We start from the raw sequence: 24142 nt of genomic DNA on the forward strand, positions 1-24142 counted from the left end.
TCAAAGATACGACTATTACACCTCTTGCTGATACTCCTGTGAGGTTAAAATCCTGGATGTGGGCGATGTGCTACTAGCTTAGCTTGTACTGCTCAGACCATCAGTGTAGGCGTTCCTGCCGAAAAGCTCTACCACATTCATTGTGTCGGCAGCGGTTTTGTTGCTTAAACAAACACTAAACATTTTTAAAATGCAAAGCACAGATACAAGTAATGTGTGATAGCAACATGGGATAGAAATGAGAAAGATACAGAGACATTACTTAAAGTTTAATACAAATTGTCTGGAGGAAAAGAACAATTTATTCCATTTTTTCTAATCAGCTTGTGCCATATACATGTTTTCTTCTGAATTTTTCAGCGTACGTGCATGTTTTCAGTGGAATACCCTATTTGCATATTTTTCCTTTCAAACATTTTTCAGACTGACTTGCCATTAGCACACCACTGAAAGTATTTCTGTTGTTCCCCTTACTATAAAGTCTGCCAAGAATCCCAAAGACATACTTTATCTGCAACTACTGCAATTATCCAGGAAGTTGATATTACTGTTACAGAATTAAATTCTTCATGGTCTGCATTTTCAAAATGCTCTTTAACCCTGCATCTTTGAGACTGATTCTGAGAACAGCTGAATGGCTCCACCAAAGTCTAGTATCCTCCAGTGGCCTAAAATACAGTCTGTTATGATTATCTCCAAATTTCACTGTTTACTTGGTCCTGTATTCAGAGGAAAAAAAAAAAAATATAGAAAAATTGAGGGCAACATTTCAGAGCTTTAACAGTGCATCAACAAATCAGACTTGCTACAGAATAAACACTTACACCCCATTCTAGAAGTACTACAATTCTTTTGTCTATTTACAAATTAACAATGCTCTTTGGAACAATAGATTTTCTTCTTAATCCTGCTTCCAGTGAACCAAAAGATATTTCCCATTGAATTTAGTGGCAGCATAACCCAAATCTGAACATGTTCTCAAACAGTTATGCTAGTCTTCTGGTGAGGTGGGCTTAATTCAGCCTCCTTCATACTCTACTGATAGTTCTGAATCTGCAAGTGCTAATACTAGTCTAACACTAAACGGAAGTTAGTGTTTAGTGTTAGTTTATTATGCTAATATTAAACAGAGGTTTACTTGCATACTGCACATGTAATTAAGACTGTAACACTACTGTACTAAACAGTAAACATAAATATAACCAGAGAAATTTCTTGACCAAAACTCATTACAGTTCAAGCAAGCAAGACAATGCAGATGTGACAAACAATAAAAGAAAACCAACATAACTTGCCTGAAAACAGCTAAGTGGCAATCTAGAAATAACTTGAAGCCACCTGAATAACAAGATTATGGGTAAACACCCCCAAAAAAGGTTTGAGAGTTAAAACTCCACCAATGAGTAACTGCCACTATTCCTCTAACATTTAAAGGAAACAAAGATTTCAACAGGTAATTAAAATATTTTCATTTTAAAAACATAAACACTCTCAAATCTTAGAAATTAAGGCCATGAGAACATGAATGTACTTTTTAAAGCACATTTCTTAAACACCTTTAGTTTCAAGCAAAACTGATACTTTTCTACAGACCTCAATATGCAATTTTACTACACTATTTCCAAATTATCATATATCAATATTTAAACACAAAATAATAGCACCCTTTAAAGTTCTTGACTCTAGTTAAAAAAAAAAAAACCACAAACCAGAAAATTTATAAAAAGATGGAACACCACCACCATTTTTAGCGTTTCTATTAAGTTGGTATTTTGAAAACTGGAACAGCAAGTTCTGTTTTCGATAAAAATCTCTTTTCCATCACTCTTAAAATTCTTACATGTATGAATTTACTCAAGTCTCAACTTAGGAGCAACAGGTTTTTATTGCATGTTTATTTAAATATTAAAATCAACTAACCAATAGCTGTTATACCAACAGTTATCGTTGTTGTCAGTGCTGTATCATATCCAGTAAGGCTCACACAGACAACTTTCAGAAAAAAACTAACACACAATTACAGCTGAAGTCAACAAAAAAGACCTGTAGATTTTTATATAATTAAAAAGAAAAAAAGGAAAAAAAAAAAAAGAAAAAGGGGGAAGTGTGATGGATTTCAGACAACTGCATCCTACCTTACCTAAACACTCACCCCGTGCACATATTCTGCTGCTACTTTTGAAGACACTGGAAAGACGGTTAAGATAATCGATCAAAACAAAGACCATGAACTCAAAGAATTGATGCCACTGAGAAAGAGAGAGGTATAACACGCCTCCTGCCTGCATCCTGGATTAGCAGCAAACAGCTACATCCTTTGCTATCTGAAGCTGCAAGCTGATCTGTATCATCTATCTAAAAAAAAAAAAAAAAAACAAACAACAAACTTGCATTAATGCAGTCTAAAGCTCACAGAGGTTGGAAAAGCAACAAGGTCAGAATGGAAAAGCAGCAATCAATATACTACCAGGAAGCAATAAAACATCAGATTACCGAGGCCCATTAGCATTCTCGCATTCAAGGAGGCTCATCGCCCTCAGAAGTGGCTTCCCTAAACCTGGAGGCATCACGAACGCATGGCTCACCCCAAACTCCAGTTGTCCAAACTCTGTTCTCAACCAGCCGCCATCCCTTCACCCCACTAATAACACTGCACTGCTCTGGGTTGCTTGAAACCAAAGCAGGGATGTGCATCAAGGCTACACACAACTCTCCTACATGTTCTGAAAATGGACTCATCCCCCCTCCCTGGCCAACCCGTCCCTAACAGCAATGCTATTTTTCCCTTTGGGGAAGTATAAGGCAATCAAGCCCATTCAAAGACAGGTCTACGTACAAGTTCAAAGACAACTCGTTATTAGATTTACAGTTCTGCAAGCTGTTAATTACAGATGATGTATTTCTCATCAGAACTCTCATGATCATGGTTGTGAAGGAGTGGGGTTTTTTCCTCCTTTCTAGATTAAAAAAAAAAACCAACCAACACCCCCCCCCCCCCAAAAAACAACAAAAACACCCCCCCCCCCCCCCCAAAACCCCCAAAACTTTAACAACTAAACCATTATTCAGGGGCTAAAGAAACCACTTGATAATTGGACTCAAATAGTCCAATCTTTAGCTGGACAAGAGACTGGGAAATTATTTGATTGCAATGCCGGAGATGCATCAAAGCAGAACGTATGGAGAAGACTAAAGGGCTCTAAAATAGCTGCAAGAGGCATTAAAAGTGAAGCAGAAAAGTTAAAAAAAAAAGGGGGGGTGTGTCAAAATAGGGTACATTTATTTTTTTAAACAGAAACTGATTAACTATAAGAACAAAGCATACAGAAAAGAGAGACTTCTCTGTCTTCTGAAGTCTCCAAGACTGAAACCTGATAGAAAGTGGAATGCCCCTTCTGCATCTCTACGGAGCTTGCAAAAGTAGACTGTGGTCAGGCTCCAGCAGGGTATCTTCTGAGCCCCTAACCAGGTTTAACCAGATTAGGTCAATGATAATAACCTAGAACTAGCCAAAAGTTTTACCAGATGAAGATAGCACATTCCTACAACCTTTACTCCCCTCACACATTCAAGAGGGGCAATAGAAAGAACCCAGGAAAAGTCCAGTCCTACCTAATTGGACCAAAAAGACCACCTCCACCCTTTACACTTAAAAAAACCCCTTACTAGGTGAAGGTTTCCAAATTATTCATATGTATTCCTCAGTAGTATAGGGAAATGGTTGTTTCCTAGGAAAATGTTCTTTTTTGACAAAGTCTCACTTTCCACAGGAAGAAAACTACTGTAATCAGACAAGTACAATGTGAGAGAAATACACAAAATCCCTAATTGCTTTTCAGAGCTTGTGCAGGATGCCATGGAAATAAATACAACAGACACATTTGAATGACACTGCTAATCTGACAGTTTAGGTCAATAAAGTAAACCACCATATTGGCAGCATTTTTCATTTCAAGAAACTAAAGACATTAAAACTACCCAAATGAATGGATACGCAGGCATTTGCATATGCTTTAATAAAGCCTGAACAGTTTCTGTTTATGCCCCTTATGAAAGCCTCTACAACCCGTCATCCTGGCTTGCTGCAGCCCTAAGAAGGAGCCCTACAGATTCACGATTCTCTCTAAACATCTCTAATAGCAAGAGCATACGGTATTGCCCTCCTCTCTGGGATTTAAGAGCTCATTGCAAACATGAAATATGCAAGTGATCATCCCCACATGAAGAAAAGCATCCAGATTTGACCAGATAACAGCCCTGATTTAGAAATTCTCCATCACAAAACATATTCTTCAAGAGTCCTGTTAAGCAGTTTCCTTACGTCTATGATACAGGAACATCGTTAACGAGATATGAGCTGAGAATGAAGCTCAATGACCATTATATTACCACTTACCAGTAATGTGTTTACACCATTTAACTTAACTTGGTTGCAGCCCCACACATTTCAACACAGTGTGCCTCTGGCTACTTGACGCTCTAAGCATCAAACTCGGACTCTGAACACACTATGACACATTGCACTCAGGAGACCTGATTTTCTAATGAAGAGGATTGACCATCCACAACTGGCTGTACAGATTTTTACTTTCAAATATAATGACAACATTATGTAATTTGCACTGAGCTTTTCTTAGATTACAAGTTTAAAAAAACCAATCAAACAAACAAAAAAACAAAACAAAAAAACCAACAAAAACCAAACCCACATGATGGTAAAATTGTAATAAGCCCATAAGTGAGATAAGAGACAGTAGGCATGGAAACTACAAGAGAATCACAGTAATTTTGTAGCTTAGGTGCACTGTATGCTTTTCAGAGGACTGCAAGAACTTTTTGATTTAGATGGCACATCAGGGCTGAAAACTCTTTTTGACATGAGTTTCTCTTAGGTGCTTCTCCTAAAATGCTACTGTCCTTATTAAAAAAAAAAAATATACAGTACATGAGGTCATAACTTCACTGTAATTCTGAAAAAACAACATGTGAGAAAAGATATGAATAGTAGGATTTTTACTCCTAACTCATACGTAATGAAACCTTTTTTACAGACAATAACCTGGTTTACGTTATGTAGTAAAGAAGTTGATGTGAACCCAACTGCAGAATTAGAAGTGAACCGGGGGGAGAAGGAGAACAAAGCCAAACATTCATAGCTAGTTTTGATATTGACCTTGTTTTGCCAGAAATTTATGCAGAAACATCTCCAAAATGCTTGTCTGAATACATGCATCTTCTACTCACAACATTGGAAAAGAACAGTACGATCTACAACAAATGTTACTATAAATAAAACTAATAAAACTCAGATAATGGGAATATACCAGCACTGTGTGATGAAGAGTACGGTACCAAAGAGAAGAAAACATATCTAACCCAAGTACTAAAAGTGAATACAAATTGTTAAGGCATGACAGATGGTTAAATTAACCAGTAAGAGATGACAGGCCATATGGCAGTACCAGCTAATGCACACCTTCAGTATGTCAGCTTGTGCCCCTAGCACACCAGAGATCCGCATTCACCAGAACCAAAACACAATCTGGAGTGAATTCCTTTTAATTGGGTTTAGATTTTTCTTAAACACAGGTTTCTCACCTGTTTAAATTTTACAAACCAACACAAGATGTACGAATTTGTTTTTCTTTCCGTTAGTTAATCTTTAATCTTAATATTTGGGGAAGTTCAGAATTAAACTCATTTTTGTCTTTATATTCTTTTTTCCATTCTCACTACACAATTCTGCCTGTGACTCGGGACTATTTGTACAAATAAAGAAGAAAATAATGCCATCACTGAATTGACTGATTACACACGATGCCTTTCAGTCAAACTCTGGACATCCAGAAAAAACATGGATGTGCTGATTTGGCATCCCCAGTCCACACTGTAGGAGATCGCCAAAAAACAAGTATGTGCTACAACATACAAGCCCCAGAACTGAAAGAACAGACTGGCCTCATCTGTCAGTATCTTAGACTGCTTTTCCTCAGGTTTTTTACTTAAAAGATTAAAGCGTAATATGATGCACAGCCTGGAGTGTTTCTCGTAAACTATCATTGCACTGTCAAACCTATGAGCAGTTTCGCTGTCAGGATACTGTCACGTTCAGCAGTACGGCTCACACTGTGCAACGTCCCAGGCGTAGTTTGTCCATTAACCAGATTAAGTATCTTAGGAAAGTCTCCTCAGAACAGATTGGCTTTGGCTGCTTAAGGGACACCGCAAAACCAGCCTCTGACCTAGGGTTAGCACTTTTCACATCAGTGCTAAAAATAAAGAAAGGTAGGGGGGAAAAAAAGGTTACACTTTAAGTGTAATAAACAGGCCCAAAATAAACTTTAAAAATAATTTGATAAAACTTACTATGTCTTATAAGAAGTATCTGGATAAGTTTTATCCTATTTGAACTAGTTTTTAACCAAATATTGAAATTGATTACACTCCTAAGTATCTTTAAAAGAGAAATAAAGCTAGAAATATTTTCTTCAGTTGTCTGTTTACTTTTTACTCATGCAATGTGACTTTACTGCAATGTATTGTATCAGTTATTTTAATTCTACAAATCTAAGAAAAACAGAAAAAAAACCCACACCATAAGTCTGTCTTTCCTCACAAGCATTTTCTTTTTCCTGCTACTGTCCTCATTCTGTTGAAAAGCATTCACCTGCTTAAAACATTTTATCAAAAATAAATTGTTAGTGGAAGAAGAGAAGTGTGACTGGGAGCAAAGAGATAAGAGGCAAAGATAGCGAGGAAGAAACAGCAGATTAAATGTGACAGACAAGTTCAGGGAGATAATTCCCATTTCATTTCTGATCTAGGGAACTGTCACTGAAGAACGAACGAAAAAACAGAAACTCCCCCAAACCAACCGTTACCACACAGCAACAACAACTTGCCTTCAGCAAGGCAGAAAATGATAGATAATAGTTAACAAAAAAAAAAAAAAAAAAAAAAAAACAAACAAAAAACTGAATGATCACATTGGGTGCTTCCCCTCCCTTCTCTTAAGCTCTGCCTCCTTCCCTTCCCCTTAACCCTGCCAATTTTACAAAAAAGGGGAAAGAAGTTCTATGCGCAAATGGGCACAGATAGTGCTGTCCGGCGATACAAATCACCGTTTCTAACTTTCCTGCTCACTCCCCACTTTGACTGAGGTTTGAGTGCCTCAGCCATAGGATGATGTTACTAAGCAACACTGCCAAGCAGCCGTGCATACGCTGTTTGGATAGTTCACCACAGCTTCACGACAATTGAAAATAATATCGAGCCTTTGTAGCAGAAGAGATCTCCTTTGAAGTTTTGCTAAACCTCTTTCTTTATCTTAGAAAAGATAAAAGTTTATTATTTCAAATTCTGAACTGTAAAAGCTTGCGTTGCACCATGGGCTCTACGCTAAAGCAGCTGCTGCGACAATACATTCAACTCGGCAAGTAAGGGAACAGAAATACTAGTGTATTTGGTGAGACATGCCCCAAAAGTAAATACCCAGAAAAAAAACCTCTACGGGATATTTTGCAAAACCCTACAGTTAACACTTCTCTGGCAAGAATTGCAAATCCAAAGGAAGAACAGTGCGTCTCTAATTCCCCAAAGCTAGGTCTTCCTGCCTCCCCAAGGTGCAAGGCCGTACCAAGGAGGCCTTGGGGACCCAATTTCTGCCTGCTAAGCAGCGCTGTAGACTAAACATCCAAAACCCCACAGATCTTTGTAGGGCTAGAGACCACTTCCAGCAGCACGAGTGATTTGCTAAAAAGGCATCGCTGCCTCCAGCAAAACAAATCAGGCACTATTCCACTGATGCCCGCCAGTGAAAAGTTAACTTTCTGATCGCGTTCAACATCATGGAAAAGCACAGCATCTAACAAACTCAGCAACTCGCAACCCTTCCCCCAAAACGAGCATCAGCTCAGTCAGCCTTAAACGGAGCAAGTTCTCATAGCAGCTCTGGCGCAGGGGCAAGGGGAAAGCCTTTCCGCATCTGCTCCTCCCTGCGCATGGAAAAGAAAGAATATCTAGAGCTTAAATCCAACTAGAAGTGAAAGTCTCAAGATTGGCACAGAAAATTCATTAAGGAACGTGCTTTGCGGAACAGTCATTCGCAAAGGGAAAACAGTTGCTGTGTAACACTGTGGGGAAGGGTAATACCAGAAAACAAAACTCGCTTGGGTAATGAAGTGTCAAGTCTGTCCAACTACAGTATTCCTCAACTGGCTCTTGCTGGGCAACCTGAATTTTTGATCTAATCGTACTGTCATTCCTGGGAGTTCACAGTTCCAACAGGTGGTTTTCCTGCTAACAGCGAAAATGCAAAAAGAGAGTTCCAATGAATACTGACCATGCGTGCATTTTTCCAAAAGTATTAATTTACAATGAATATTGTGAATACTTCTTTTGCAAACCTATGTTCCAGTCTCTGATACGTGCAGTCGAAATCCAAGAAAGCACATCTGGGATTTGCTCACAGAAGAGTGTTTGCAACTTATCTTTCGTAATTCCTTTTCCAATGAGACTGCATATTATTAGATGTGTGAACAGTATTAACTTTTGGAGATTTTATCTGTAACACTTTGTACTCAAACTTTCGTTTCACTGAGACAATGGAGAAAAGCATCAGTTCTTTTTGTTCTTTTATGTAAAGCCATCTTTGATAGAATATTAAACACTTTCTCCTCCCAGTGGCTTTCTCTTCCTCAATGAGCATTTCCTTGCAATCCCCAGTTTCTAGAATTCACCAAGACCTGAGGTATAAGTCTGTGACATTCCAGGGGAAAAAAAAAAAACAAAACAAAACAGGGTTTATTGCCTTTGTTTTTCTTTCAATGCCACATTCAAGAAAGGGAAGATCGCTTTGGATATTCTGTAGCACACTATATTACTCATCAAGTTTTCATTATCCATTTGAGACTCGCTGCATTTAAAATACGACAGTGAAAACATGGAGCTTTTATTAAATGTATACATAATCAATTTGAATACAATCTAACTAAAGAATTTAGTTATGCCTGTAAAAAAAGTTTAGACCAGCAATTATCCACTTCTACAATTATGTTCAATAGATTATCATAGCATTATTCAAGCTGGCTTTAGGTTGTTCCCGTTACGTATATATCAAGACCTCTGCTAAAACACTTAAAATAATCTCCTATTATTAAAATCATTATAATCTAAAGCAATTCTAACAGGCTTGCTCTAAATAAAAGAAATAAAAGGAATGCTGAATGTAGAGACAAAGAAAAGGAATACTGTTAATACCGTGATCACGAGGAGCTTAAGGACTTAAGCAAAGTTTATGCTGGAGTATCATCGTATCCCATAAAATAGAGTTTTCTTTTTTAATTCATTATGCTTACTAATATAGCAATCACACAATAGTAAGCATTTAGTATCCAGCTTCCAAAAACTCAGAAAAATATCTTATGTAAATACTTCCCCAATAAGCAGCAAACAAAAAAGGGAACGGATGGCTACAGATTTTTTCCCAGGAACTTATTTTAGGAAAAAAAAAAAAAAAAAAGAGAGAGAGAGAGAGACAAGAAAAGAAAAGAGCCAAAACCAGCACAACAGACTTTGCGATGTGCCATTAATCTCACAAATTCAGATTGTCCCTGAAAAGCATGGCAAGGAAAGGACCATAAGCTGAAAGAGTCCTGTCACTCGAGCAGAGAGCCCATGCTAAAAAGAAACGGCCATGACAAATGCTGCAAGAAACAAATGGTGACAGAAGGTCACCAGCAAAAGGAAAGCAGACCTAAGATAAGAAACATAAGAAATGTGTTCACAGCAGTTTGCAACAAACCACTGGAAGGGTTCAGCTTCAAGAAGGGCTTTAACAGTACTTTCCATTAGAAGGACGAGTATGCATGTTAGTCCAAAGGTGACAAACGCTTGAGGGATTCTGAACCGTCCCACAATGAGTTCCTGGTTATTCATAAATGCAAATTGACATCATTTGCATGTCAAACAGATGTCTCACCTGTGAAGCCAACACTTCCATGATCATATGGCTGGCTGAAGACATTTGCATCAAGTTTTCCCTGATTTTACAAAAGCAGTCTGAAACCTACTGCAGACTGAGAAAAGCAGTAACATGCAATCCATCACAATTTTAATAAACTTCAGAGAAAAAGAGATTCTTGGCTAAGACAGTTAGCTCTTGAATTCCCAGACTCGCAAGATAGGATCTTAAGCAGGGCCGGACACAAATTAGATCACTTTGGAGAAGACTGCTCACTTATGTACAGCATTAGCTCCAGATTCTTGCCAAAAGCAGCTCAAGGTGCAACACAGAAAAGGATGACATGAGTTAGACAGGAACTCCAACTTCAGACTGAAAGAAGTGGAAAATTTTGATGAATAAGCCTTGAAAACTTTGAAGCTTGGTCAGAGACCAGACAAAGCGCAATCATGGCTCAAGAGTCACTCTATCTTCAACAAGGCTACCAGTTTTAATTCTTCAAGGGAAAACCGAGGAGCATTAGTTCACAAAGATCCTCCAGCCAAAAGCATCATGGGTAGTTAGTCAAAGCCCTAAAAGCAAAGCCTGCTGGTGAGAACAAGCCACTTGGATGATACCTTTTGCCCTCACTCCCTCCTTGGTCAGATGCTACTATCCTAAAAGCTGCCAGGGACTCGACTGATCTTTCCTTTGAAAAAAAGGCTGGCAAATCCTTCATCAAATTACTTATTCTTACCAGGATTCAGCAGTCTTGATGTATAATCTCCATTTACTAATAGCAGCTACGTAAGCTAGCAGCCTTTCCTCTGTTAAGAAAAGAAGGAAACACACTAAGTCACACCTGTGTACACAGGCTTCTTAATTTCTTGATCATCCAGGCAGATCAGTTCAGAGGGCTGGAAAGAGTCTCTCTTGCCCACAGAGGGTCACGGTTGTATACAGTTCCCCAGATGAAGTCCTAATTGTACAGAACACTCCCAATTTTGCTTGTTATGTGATTAGGCCATGAAATATTCTATTATGTTCCTAATATAAGTGGCTGAGACATACTGTAGTCAAGCAGGTCACCCAGGTCTTTTCCTACTCTTGTTTTCAGCCAAAGAGCCCTGATTTGTAAGTAGGTATTAGGTGCGTTATTAGCTCGGCTCCAATTCTATTCTTTCCCTCTGATCTGCAATACTATTCCTACACAGGATTTATCTTCCTCTCTTCAGAAAATGCCTCCTAATATTCCACTATCAAAAAGTTTCCTTGGCATATTTCAGGTTTTTTTGCCGAGCAAATAAAATGAAAAAGTATTTTTCAAGTGGCCAAAAGAGCTCTCCTTGTGAGACTTTATTAGTAGCATCCTTCTTTTCCATTAATTTGATTTTTAAAATGACAAACTGACAATGCTCCTTCACCCAGGTCCTTGCCCAACTACGCTCTTGCAAGAACATCTATCTTCTCTAGCTTAACTAAACATTTCCCAAGTGGCACTACAGAAAATGTGTGCTCAGAGTCCTGACAGAAAACAGAAAGACATCAGATATAATCTAAGAAAAGGTCAGTAAGCAGGTTATTCCAGTACCATCTGGTTTTGGTGAACTCGTGTTGCAAATTATCCCATTAACCATTTACCACCTTCATGTCTTGTATTGTCCTTTCTATCAGCTTGTGTCCTAACGTCCAACAAAGCACTGTGATTAGCTGGCCTGCAATTTTTCTTTTACTCAGTTCTCCCTTTCTTCAGGGCATATTAGCCCCAAACACGCAAAGGGCCGTCGTCTCATCTCCCTCCACCTTCTCTCCTCCCCCCCGCAAATATCTGAAAGGGTCCAACTCACCCTCCTTCATGGATCACGCTCCCCAGACTTTGATACAGAGCCTTTGAAGAGCTTATGGCACCTTTTGGTGAGCAAACGTAAACACGACTGCACCCCTGCTGAACTGGGATGCTCAGGGAAGGCGCGGGTGGGGGAAGAACCCCATGGAGAGGAGTCCTTTTGCTCTCCAGGCGCAGGAAATCTTCACCAGTATCAGAGGGCCACCGCTCCTTCTCCACCCTTGCTTTCCTCCCAGGCAACACTCTTTAAACCCAGGGAGAGCTTTAGTCCTATGATCAAAAGGTTTTACTGCCCGAGAGCAGCACAGCTGGCTATCTGATAAAAGGGATGGTTCGCACCTGGGTTGGAGGGGGAGGGTAAGGGGCCGTAAGGCAAGATACAGACATATACTATGGAAGAGATAAATATAGAAAAGCATATGCAAGAATTTCCTCAGAAAAGTGAGGGTTGTCTGAGATTTAAGACCACTTGTACTCAAACGAATATGGCACTTTTCTATTCTTCGCTTACACACTACAAGTTGCAACTTGATGTACTTATTAAAAATCTATGTCATCCAACTGGCAGCTTCATATGCCATGCCTTATAATTGTAAGATTAGTCATCACTTGGTCCTTCTCATTTCAGCATATTAAATCCTGACTTTTGCTTCTACCCACTTACGATAATATACAGTTCCATTAATTCATTATCATTAGACAATATCTCTCTGCCCTCCATAATACCACTTTTATAAAAACAAAAAGTATTCTGTCCGTACTGCGTCCCTACTGAGATGATCTTCAGGTCTGACTCTACGATTATGGAAAAAATTGCCTCATTTGTCTCCCATGATTGCTCAGAGAGCGAATTTGGTCCAGTGTAGTTTCTGGCAGCCACCACTGATGGCTAATGTATTTCACCTGTGAACACTTCACATCTCAGCATGGGCAGCCATGGGCACCTCCCCACCCACGTTTTGGCCTTAAATAAAGGGAGCCTTCGTCAACTCCCCAGTTTTGCAATCTTCTTCCTGCCATACTTAATCACCTCACTCTGGATCAGAAGCACCTCCACTGTTTTAAAGCTGGTGTGTGCACACAACAACCAAAAAGCAATTAGATATCCCAACAAGTGAGTGCTTATATTACTGATGACCTGTGTACTGGCTTTCTAGACCGCAGCTACTCTATCTATCTATCTACTGCAAACACTTTGTGTGCCACAGCGACCAGGAAGGAGGAAACTTTCCACCACAGTAAAAATGAAGGACACGTTCTCACTTCTCTTAAATACCTGAAGACCACGAGGGACTAAAGATTTCTGTCACTATTTGTTGAGGCTTTTGTGACAAGCATTTCCAGGCTATTGGATAAGGCCTTGCAATGGGATTTCAGACCCTGAGGAAGCTACAGCTTCTACATGTACCTTCTTTGCCCAGTGCAGAAGTGAGACAGTCATCCCAATTTAGATTTGCACGAGCAAATATTTTCACTGATGCCACAAAAGCCTGAGTATCAGAAGTCTGAGTTGAAGGAGACCTACCCCTTGCCTAAAACTCCCTATCCCATACAACAGCACTCCCTTCTGCTCTGAACAAGTGAGTTCAAGGCCAAAGACAGCTGGGGGGACCCAGAACCACACTCCTGGCAACTGAAGAGGACAACAGATATGCGAAGACACCATTCAGACCTGAGGGCAAAAGGGGTGGTAACAGGCACAGACAAGACTCAGCCTCACTAGCATGCCCTCAAGACCCAAAAGTTTGAACATATCAGAGGCCACGTTCATGAGGCCCCAGCCTCTTCCTGTAATCTCACATACTGAAAATAATACAAATCAACATAAGCAAGACACGGCTACATGAATTGGAGTGCCAACACTGGCTAATGGATTTCCATTGCTCTAAACAAAAGTTCCAAAAAGTTAGGTTCCCAAAACACTGCTCTTCGACTTCATATATTTCATTGGATTTCCGTAGCCAAGAAAAATTGACAGAAATCCAGCTCCTCGGATTAACCATCTTTCTGCTACGGACACTGACTCTTCTCTGCTAGCTTTTTGCCAACTCCTTCTTGTGCTTCTTTTCAGCAGGTATATAAGCACAGACTTTTTAAACTCTGCTCTGATGCTTCAGAAATTCCTTCCAGTGGCTTGCATGCTTCCATTTGAATCCTGGCCTTCTTAGGGACACTGCCAAAGCCCAGGACCAGAGGTGAGAAATTGCATGCCAGGTTGTGAGGTTACAAGCAACAGCACAGGCTTCAGTACTGACCAAAGCATATTTGATGTTACATTCACCTAAAAGCCCATGAACAGCCACTGCCACCCACTTTCCCACAGTCATTCAGTTAAAATACTTGCAGCTTCGTGCCAGTTGAATCTATTTTCAGCAATGCTGCAGACCGGTTTTCTTTGCCTAAGAGCTTGTTATTTTGCAATATTATTTGATTTCACACCCCCCTGAAAGACCATCGGGAGGATCAGTCAAACGATTTCCCGTATCAAGACCAGGAAGGAAAGGGAAAGGTTATGGTCAGTACGAGAACAGGACCCAAGTTTAGACGTACTTGTAGTGTTCGCTCACGCAGGAAGTCAAAGCTCAAGTTCATTAGCCCAAAGATATAGCCACGTAGATGGGGCTGCTGTATTTGGCTCTTGTCAATTATCCCTCTCCTACGAGCAAATTAATTTCAGGTAAGCTAGATTTGAAAGACGCAGGAACAAAAATCATGGCAATAATAAGATATTTCAAAGACATCCATCTTATTCCTTCTGTTTTATTGCTGTAGACTGTCCATTTTGGATACCTTGTCCAAACTGGAATTGAGCACTATTGTAAGTGTTTCAGTTGTAACAATTAATAACATAATTACTGCTGAAGGAATAGGTTGAAGGAGAACTAGTGGCCAAGAAAAGCGAAGTGAACATCAAGTTGTGTATTTGTATCAGCTCCAAGACCAACATCAGCACTTCTAACCTCCAGGTTACAATGGGGAAACAAACAACAGTATCAGAAAGATACCAAATTACAAGTCTCTGATTAACATCTGAAATATTACTGGATGCCTCAAAATCTTTTGTTTTGCTTTCTTGTCTGAAAGAAAGAGTCTCAAAACAAACAAGAGTAGAAGGAGAAAAGAAATCCTAGGACTGCACTGTCTGTCTCGGAGCAAAAGGGCATTAACAATGTTCTCATGTGTAAAGGCCCTGACAGCAGATAAAGGAATTTTCTAGCTAATAAAAACAACAAAAAAAACTTAGGAAAAAATTTATAGAAAACTATTTTGGTTAAAATTAATGAAGCAATTTTGCTCTCCCTATAAAAGAAATACTCACAGGATTCTGTAAAAATACAAGAAAAATAGGTAAAGGAAACAGCTGAGTGTCCTTTTTGTTATGATCAATCATATCGATAGTCCAAGTCCCACAGCTTATCTTAAAGGCAAAAAAAATCCCAGGATTTTTATTCCTTACCTGTCCACAGAAGTACAACTGCACATCACACCTAGACTGTTTTATTAGCTCAGCCCTGTGTCTCAGGTGGGGATTTTAAGGCACAGAGAACTTTTCATGCTGGTGTGATTTAGATCCACTTTGACTGTGGGTTAACACTTTGCTTGTACCTTCCTTATCTATAATGCTCTGCCCAAAAGCTAAATGACGATGCACGTGGTGAAGTCTTGTCTGCATTTGCGAATGTTGGTGGGAATTTTTGTTTGGTGCAGTCTAAAAAGAGTATTTTACTTCCATACAGTTTAAATCCCTCAAAGAGGCTAATTTTAACTCGTTAGCACTAACATTAATTTTAATACTAACTCTGCTAAGAGTTATTTCTCCCCCATGTAGAGGTATGAAAGAAGGGGGTGGATGCATGTATGCTCACAAGCAGTAATGCAGCCATTCTAGCACAAATACATACTACAGCGTGATTTACTGGAGAACTGTAACACTTAACCAGCTAATTTTTTGTAAAGATGACAATGAACCAGTGATATATAGATGATCCAATATTTTCAAGCAATTGAAAGGAAATCTAAATCCACGCTAGTGCTAATGTATATCAGTCATCCCATACACAATCGCATAAGCTGATCTGTTCTGTGCCCATATGATTGCACACTGAAATGCTAAGACATGTCAACACTCACCATCAAAGAGCAGTCCTGCCATAAATCTCAACAGGAAACCAGGGTTCAACACGTCATATGCAACGGAAAGCATACAGAAGGAGAATGGGCAAAGGAAGGTCCCCAGCAAAGAGGGAGAAGAGCGAGACAAGACAGACGAAGGAGCAGAAGGAAGCAGTTAAGACCCTGATAAACTTAGAACTCTGCTCAATAAAGACTGGAAAGCATATTTTATGTATTAACCCATGCCACGCTTTTATAAACCAGTGCTGTTTTAGTATTAATACTACACATGCATACAAACAGCCCTACCTCAGAAAGCACAAATTCCTTTTCTTTTTGATGTTACAGGGACCTGAAAGAAGATTCTGTTTGCAAACACGAGGCTGGGCACTGAAGTTTTCAGCAGTGGCACCAGGGCTGTCTGAGGGATGCTGCAGCTCTTGTTTCAGTGGAACATGTCACCACTACCAGAAGAATAGCTACATAATAATCTTTCCACCTAACATTATACAAAGGGATTCACATGAACCCTCATTTCTTAACCCTAACCTTTCAGTACAGCTGATGGAGCGTGATGCTGTCTTCAAACATATTTATTTTCTTTTCAGTTTTTTTGTAATAAACCAATGCATAAAATGACCTGCCATTGTCTTACATGTCCCTAGTCTTCCCTAAGCCTGGATGAAGAGGCAGGAGTGGCTCTGCAACACCAGGGCTGCTCCCCTGTCACATAACCTGAGGCACAAACTACCTCAACAACACCCCTTTCACTGCCTCCTCTCCCTTTGCTCCAAAGCAAACCCACTACTCCTTTAGCATCGTCTATTTGACTCTGGCCAGCAGGAGATGCTTCAGAGGACTGTGAAGAGTGGGCACCTCTGTGATGACCTGCCTCCTGAAAGGGTTTTCCCATGTTTCTGCTGCTTGATGTCCTACACAAGCTCCTCCTTCCAGGCAGAACAGGCTGCTCTGGCGAGTTTGGCTCCCAGCAGCACTCCGCAGCTCGGGCCGAGCGTGGAAGCTGCAAGAAGGTATTTACAAACTGTGCTTTCTGGATTCAGATTGCTGCTTGAACAGACAGTCGAGCATGCTTTGGAGCGGCACAGATCAGAAAACTGCTTCCAAAACTGTAACTGCAGATCGCAGCAATGAAGCAGCTAGACTAAGAATAAACATGGCAAGTGTACACTCACAAGAACCACTATATACACACGGACACGCTTGGCAATGGTAACAGTTCAAGCGTAACCAGACTAAAACCCATTTCTGAAGACGTTTCTAAGGTTACTCGGTTAAGACTGAGTCATTGCATGCTGTTGCACGTCTTATTTTAAATTCAGGATGCAGTCTGAGAAGTGTCATTTTTATAATTTCAAATTGTTTCATAATCAAGTTTGTAGGAAATTAATATAAATAATGCCATCTCTTCAATTAAGTCTTACACAGATTCAGTTTTGGGCAATCTATGTTTGTATTGTGCATTTTCAATTACAATTTTTTTTTTTAAAAAAAAGATCATATCTGAAGGACTTCTCTTTTAAACATCTAACCCTGGGACTGATGTCGTTCGGTTCGTTTAGCACACTGAGACCCAGTAGTATTCACGAACTAGATAGCTCCAGTACAAATTCCTAATATCATGCAAAAAAATTAAAACAAATGCATTATTTGTATCCCCGGTAATTATTACGAATAATTATTTTTTCTTCCCAGAGATAAAAAAAGATTACTTTAAGTAACATCATCCCTGTGATGACACATACATACCAATGCAACTTCACATTAATCACAGCAGGCAAACCATCAATCAGTGCAATGTGACAACTATCCTCCACTCCTCCTCCTCCTCTCTCTCAAAAAAAAAAAAAAAAAAAAAAAAACACCAACAAAAAACCAACCCATCTTTGGATGTTGTGAACAAGAAGCAAAAATCTCATTTATTGAACATTGGCTTTTCAACATAAAATTGCTTGCTCTCCTTCTCAATGGGTTTGATTTCTAACACAATGACTGGAAAACTCCTGCAATAATATAATATACTTACACCTCAAATACCAAACCTGTTCTGACCAAAAATGCCTACAGAAAAAAAATGAAGATTGTCTTAGTAGCATCCGTAACATCTGATCCTGGCTAACTCTAAAGCATACGTTAATTTTAAGCCTCTGTGTAGTCCCTTGACTTCAGTGAATCCAGTGAAAGTCTAGAAGACTAGTCAGGCACTTCACACTGCTGGAGGCCACGAGGAACCTGCCACAGAATGGTAACGGAAAATAGGGGGTGGGAGCACACAACAGGAAACTTTTGCAAAAGAATGGGTCATGCGACAGAGCTCCTTTCACGGATTACTTGAAAAGGATGTCACCACTGTGGGAAAAAAAATGGTATTTACTAACATACTGTTGCTTCCACTTTGATTTTTTTTTTCCTTAAGTAGCAATACTATCTCTGTGTGTCCATCACCTAATACTTACTCAAGGCACAGGATCTTCCATTTGTTATAAAATAAGACACTGAGATTTTTCTGCATATCTTAAAAGCAAATCCCTATGAGATACAGTAACTCAGAAGCCTGTTACGTTTGTTCTGATCAGCACAACACTTGGAAAAGCTAAGTGTTGCTTTACCATTTTTTACAAACTAAAAGCAAGTTCAAATGATCAATCACTATTCCCTTCCCGTACTAAAATCCACACAAAAATACACCAGCCATTTCATAAATGCATGGATCTATAAGCTTTTCTTTCACCCGAGCCATAAATCAGTGACAAGCAACTCCTCGCAGTGTGTCCTAAAAAGAGGTGGGAAGTACCTCCATTATGCAAGATGCAGAAGTCATCTTATCAAAAGCTTTTATTTAAAAGCAATCCAAGAAAATGAATGTCAATTTCTTAACTTTTATTCAAATCAAAGTAGAAAACCCCATTAGGAATGCCTGTACAACCACTATTGGCCAAAAAGTCCAAACCCATGCTGCAACTTGGGTCTAGCGTAGGACGACCAGCTTCTCTAACACTGTAGCCCTTCAGAGTCATGAGGGCCGTAAGCCTTACAGAACAAGTTTTGACCAAGCTATCATCACAGGTTTAATGCTGCAATACTATAAAAGATGCCTTCTTCAAAAAACAAAACCAAAGCCCCAGTACAATACAAATTCCAATGCTAAAAGTACATAAATATAGACTGTGCCTGTTTGAAACTTCCCGAAGCAAAGACTTCTATCCGAGAACAAAGGTAAAGAAAAATCAGGGAAATACTGGTAGTTCATACCCACAGGTATGTAAGTTTTAAACTGAATTATTCTCTGTTCCTTTGACGCTGACAGTTCCCTCCATGCCTATTCAGACTCAAACAATTCTTGCTATAGGCTGAAGTTGCAAAACTCTGTCAAATACAAAGTCTGTGGCAATTCTACATTTCCACTTTACTCCACAAAGGCAATATTTAATACCTGTGGCCAACAGTGTGTTGGACTACAATGGGGAGAAGTTATACAGTTGCTAAATAAACCACTTTTTGTAATTTGAGACTGAATATTTGACAACAGGAAGCTGTCAAAGTGTCCCGAGATCGTGATTTTGGCATCCTTTAGTGATGCTATCTCTTTACACATTCTGAACTTCAAAAATAGTGTTACGTAAACAAAAAAAAAGTTTTCAAATCCCCACACCTTAAATAGGAAAAAACCGCATCAAATAGTTCTTACAAGGAGATACATTAATACTGCATTTTATTATCAGGTAACTTAACCTGTATGTTTAGACACATTGGCATTACACAGGATGCCAACAACTGCTGGAGCAGGGGAGGGGAGATGGGTGAGAGGAGAAAGGGGGACGAGAAGAGGTTTTCACTCCAGCGAGAAACTTGTGTACCTGCCTGATGAACACGGCCAAACCTCGTTATGTATCCTATTTATCTTCAAATCTATTTATGTCACACAAGAGAACATATGAGCATAGCAGCTGTTACTATAGCAATGAAACTGGAAATTTTGAGAACACAAAAAACCCACCCCTGAAGGATGCTCAGTTTAGCAGAGAGACGGTTTAGAGAACAGCGCACCAGCATCTCACCTCTAGGATCTGCTCAAAGTCTGCGGTTACAGAGACATTAAATCAGCTGTAACAGCCTGTTCCCTGAAGAGCGCTCGGAGCCAGATAACCGCTACCTGTTACTTGGCACAACTTGGTACACCCGGAGTTCCTGCTAAGTAACCCCGCACCTGTCAAAGACCCCAGAATGGCCTGTAAACGCGGGGAAGAGCGATTCCCTGCAACAGGCGCTCAGGTTTTGACCGCGGCAGAGAAGGGACTCACCACAGTAACACCTCCCCACCCGAACCCGGGGCGAGAGCACGGAGCTGGGCGCCCGGCGCTGCGAGCCCCGCACCCGCCCGACCCCCGGCGCAGCCGCCCGGCAGCGGGACGGCGGGACGGGCCGGGGGAAGCGAGGCGCTCTCCCGAAGCAGCAGGCGGGCAGCCTGCCTGCCCCCACTTACCGCTGCCGGAATGGAAACCGCAGTTCCCCCCAACGCGGCGTTCTGCCAAACCCACCCCACTCCTCCCTCGCCGCGGCCGCCAGCCGTGTCACCCCGCCCCGGGAGACGCGCCGGGGCCGCCTTCTCCCCCCGTCCCTCGCCCCCCACCACCGCCGCCGCCCCTGCGCGGGCGCGGCGGCACCGCGCATCCCCCCCTCCCCCCCCGCCCCCGCGGACCCGAGGCGCTGCCGGCCGCGATTTACCTGCGAGGGAGCCGGGTCTCTGCAGGGTGGCGGTGGCGTACAGCTCCTGGGAGTGCTTGCTGTACTGATCGGCAGCGTGAACCAGCCGCTTGGTAGGCGACAGGGTGGCGTAAGTGCCGATGGTGGAGCTTAACTGGTGGATAGGAGAGGAGGAAATGTTAGACTGGACGGTGGGCGGGGAGGTCACTCGGATGGGGGACGGCGACAGTCCCGCCGAGGAGACGACGATGTTGATGGGCGAGCTGGTGCTGTAGGACTTGGCCAGGCGGCTGGGGGACTGCTTCGGGGAGGAGAGGCGCTGCGCGGTGGCGTAGGCGGCGCCCTCGGCGGCGGAGCCGGCCCGCGGCAGCTTGGTGGGGGAGCCGCCGGGCTGGGCGGGCAGCGGGGAGCTCACCCGCTGCGCCGGCAGCGTGGAGCTGGCGTAGTAGAGCGCGGCGGCGTGCTGGGGCTCGGGCAGGTGGAAGGCGCTGCCGTGGCTGGGCGCGAAGGGCTCCCGCGGCTGCGGGGCGGCGGGCGGCGGCGGCGGCTCCGGGCCGCCCGGGTGGGCGCCGCGGCCCCCCGGGCCCTGCTGCGGGAAGGAAAGGCAGAGGCGTCAGCGGGGGCGGCGGCGGCGGGGGCGCCCGGCTCCCCCGGCCCTGCTCGGGGCGGGACGAGGGGGCTCGCTCGGCCGAGGAACCCCCCGGCCGCACGCAGCCCCCTCTTTCACCCAGCGCCCTCGGGGTTAAGGGGCTCCTGAATCTGCCGGAGCGCGTCCAGCCGCTGAGGGAGGGCCGGCCGCCGGCCCGGGCTGAGCGGCGCAGAAACTCCTCATCGTCGGCACCCGGCTGCCGGGCAGACGGCTCCGGGGTCTCCTGCTCTGCACTGCGCGCACACGCCTGCCCTTGGACCGGGCAGAGGTTAGCCCGAGTTTGTTTAAATAAATAAACACATACCCCCCCCCCCCCCAACTTTTATTCTCCATACATTAGAAAAGAGCAGTTGAAGCCACGGAAAGGGCTTTGATCGGGTCACTTCCCTTACAGAAAAGCAATCGGTGTGAGGCACCGCGCCGGGCGGACACCGCCCCCGGGTTTCGCTGCTGCTGCTGCTGCTGCTGCCACAGCGGCGGCGCGACAGGGCGCGACCGGACCCGCCGGCGGCAGAACCGCGACCCCCGCCCCGCCCCGTCCCGGCCTGAAGAAGCGGCGGGGACGCAGCCCCCGCGCCGCGGGGGGAGCCCGCCTCCGTTCAGGCCGAGCCCCGCCGCCGCCGCCGCCGCCGCGCGTTCCTGTACGCGGCAGGAGGGGGCCGGAGGGCGCGGGGGGAGCGGCCGGCGCCGGGCCCTGCCGCGGGCCGCCTCCAGCGGGGCATCTGCAGCGGGGTGGCGGGAGCTCCGCACCGCCCGGCCCGGCCCGGCCCGGCCCAGCCCCGCCGGCCGCGGGCAGGGCGGCGCGAAGTTGCCCTTAAGCCCGGTAACGGCGGGGGGGAGAGGAGGGAGCCAGAGAAAATCCTCGGCAGATGCTGCCCATGAGAAATGATGTCAGTGGCCTGCCGGGGCCGCTTCTGGAGCAGCAAAGGACGGAGCTCGCCCTTACGCGCGGGCGGCTTCCCCTTTTTTATCGGGGATCGGAGGCTCAAGAGATCATCTGTGAATCTGGTAACGCTAAAATCCCCTAGTAACTGCACCCCGCGGTGAGCGAGAGCTCAGCGCTCTGTAGGAAGACACGCTCTTGTTTCAAATACTTTTTTTTTTTTTTTTTTTTTTTCCCCCCTGGTTATGCAGGGGATTTACTTGAAACCTCAGGAAGCGCTCCAGATGCCGGGAGCTGACGGTGCAGTTTGAATCAGTCCGACCAGCGCTGCGCCCAAACACACGCACCTCTCGGCTACCCGTTTCCTTAGCGAGAAAAGCCGTTAAAATGTCAGTAATGAATTTTGTGACTCAGTTCCAAGAGGTGTGGTGAATGTCGACGGCAGCGTTGTTTCACATTTAAATAGCAATGTGGTTTTTTAGTAGCATCCTACGGGGAAAAAAAAAACCAAGTAAACAAAAGCACCACGTTCCTGCTATGAAAGTTGATTTATTTTCACTACCCAATAAAGGATATGGTCAGGAACTGAGGACAAGATAAAACAACTATTCGGAGCAAAGAATAAATGAGGTTCAAAATGCCAGAAATGTGTACCTCTTCCTATGTATGCCCACTGGAAATTTTTCTCTCCTTTTCTTTTTTTTTTACTTTTGGAGCCCCGCCCCTCATCTTAAATGCTTGGCATCTGGGGGAAGAATATGTATTTTTCTAGGCATGGACAAGAAGCAAGGCTTCGGAGGAGCTGCTCCCGGTGCTTTGCTCCCGGTTGTTAGTAGCATGGCAGCTACCAGCACTCGCCGGCGTTCAGGCCTCTCAAGGGAGCACTGCCAGACCCAAACCTCACCAGCTTCGGCGGGTTTTGCGCCCTGAAGAGGAATGGCCTTCTAGATAAATGTAATGTAAGCTGTTCCTTCCCACTGCTCCGTATGGCAAGTCCTGAGCGGGCAAGGAGATCACAGGCGCAAGCCGCCTGCTCGCTGTGGAGTTGGGCTGTTCTGATGGCGGCCGCGAGTTACAAACACCACAGCATCAAGTACGAGCCTTGACATTTTCGTAAATGGCCAACAAGCTCAAGTGGCTCATTTAAAAAACTCCGAACAGAAACGAGGAAGGTAAACTCTGGGAACATCAATGAACTTGTAAAAGCTACTTTCATGCTGATCTACTTACCGTTTCTGCTTTAAACTGGAAAGAAGGGCTAATCTGCAACTGACTATCCAACAGTGTATTTGACAGGAGTGCAGTTTTCATTTTCCAGCTTTAAACTGTACGGTAACAACTTTTATAAAACAAAAACAGGCTGGCAAGATTTAAGACAACATGGACAGAGCAAGTTTTGCACATGACGAAAGGTCATTTGAACCAGCTACCTTATCAATTGATATTTGTTAATAAATTTTACTTTTTGGACTGTTAAGTGGCATAATAATGTATTTTGTAATATTCAACATTGTTCCAAAATACAGTCTTCTGCAATGTTACCAGTGTCTTCTGCAACCCACTGCTAATGCACTTGCAACTTAGACAGTTTGTCATTGATCATAGGGATTTTAGGCAAGCACTGTCATCATGTATACAAAATTTCTTTTCCTAATCTACTTCTACACTGCTCGATGTGTCAAGGATTTAGAGTAATTAATTTCAAGTAAACCAGTATTATCCCATATTCCTAATAAATCTCCATAAAGCTGCAGGCATTCTGCAAGTACTAATTCAAAAACAAAAAAAAAAAAAATCCCACTTCACGATTGCCTGTTACAGGTGTAGTGAAGAAGTGTAGTGTGAAGAAGGTGTAGTGGCGGGACACAAGAATTAAATGCTTAATTAAAAACGCAGTGTATAGCACTTCCTAAAAAGCTAAGCATTTGCTCTGTGTGAAGGAGAGAACTTTTGGATGAACAGATTGCAATGAAAACATTAGCATGCAGT

At 42.8% G+C, this 24142-nt stretch overlaps 1 protein-coding gene and 1 long non-coding RNA gene across 8 annotated transcripts in view; one reads left to right on the top strand and one right to left on the bottom strand.

Moving 5' to 3' along the window:
* Positions 1-24142, bottom strand: part of CTNND2 (catenin delta 2) — a 690230-nt gene that overhangs the window by 279305 nt on the left and 386783 nt on the right. For 6 of the 7 annotated variants that reach the window (XM_087760877.1, XM_087760884.1, XM_087760869.1 and 3 more), the window contains one exon: positions 20643-21210. In XM_087760877.1, the coding sequence (XP_087617003.1) occupies positions 20643-21210 (568 nt within the window). The remainder of the gene's footprint in view (positions 1-20642; positions 21211-24142) is intronic. The other variant, XM_087760913.1, reaches the window with a different exon arrangement.
* On the top strand, positions 20611-21798 carry LOC148057437 (uncharacterized). Its single transcript, XR_015705485.1, has 3 exons — positions 20611-20734; positions 21353-21538; positions 21665-21798. It is a non-coding gene; the product is annotated as an uncharacterized LOC148057437 (long non-coding RNA).

The sequence above is a fragment of the Nipponia nippon genome, unplaced genomic scaffold, assembly GCF_047370975.1.
Source record: "Nipponia nippon isolate SJK-2023a ecotype South Korea unplaced genomic scaffold, ASM4737097v1 scaffold_1, whole genome shotgun sequence".
Taxonomy (NCBI): Eukaryota; Metazoa; Chordata; class Aves; order Pelecaniformes; family Threskiornithidae; genus Nipponia; species Nipponia nippon.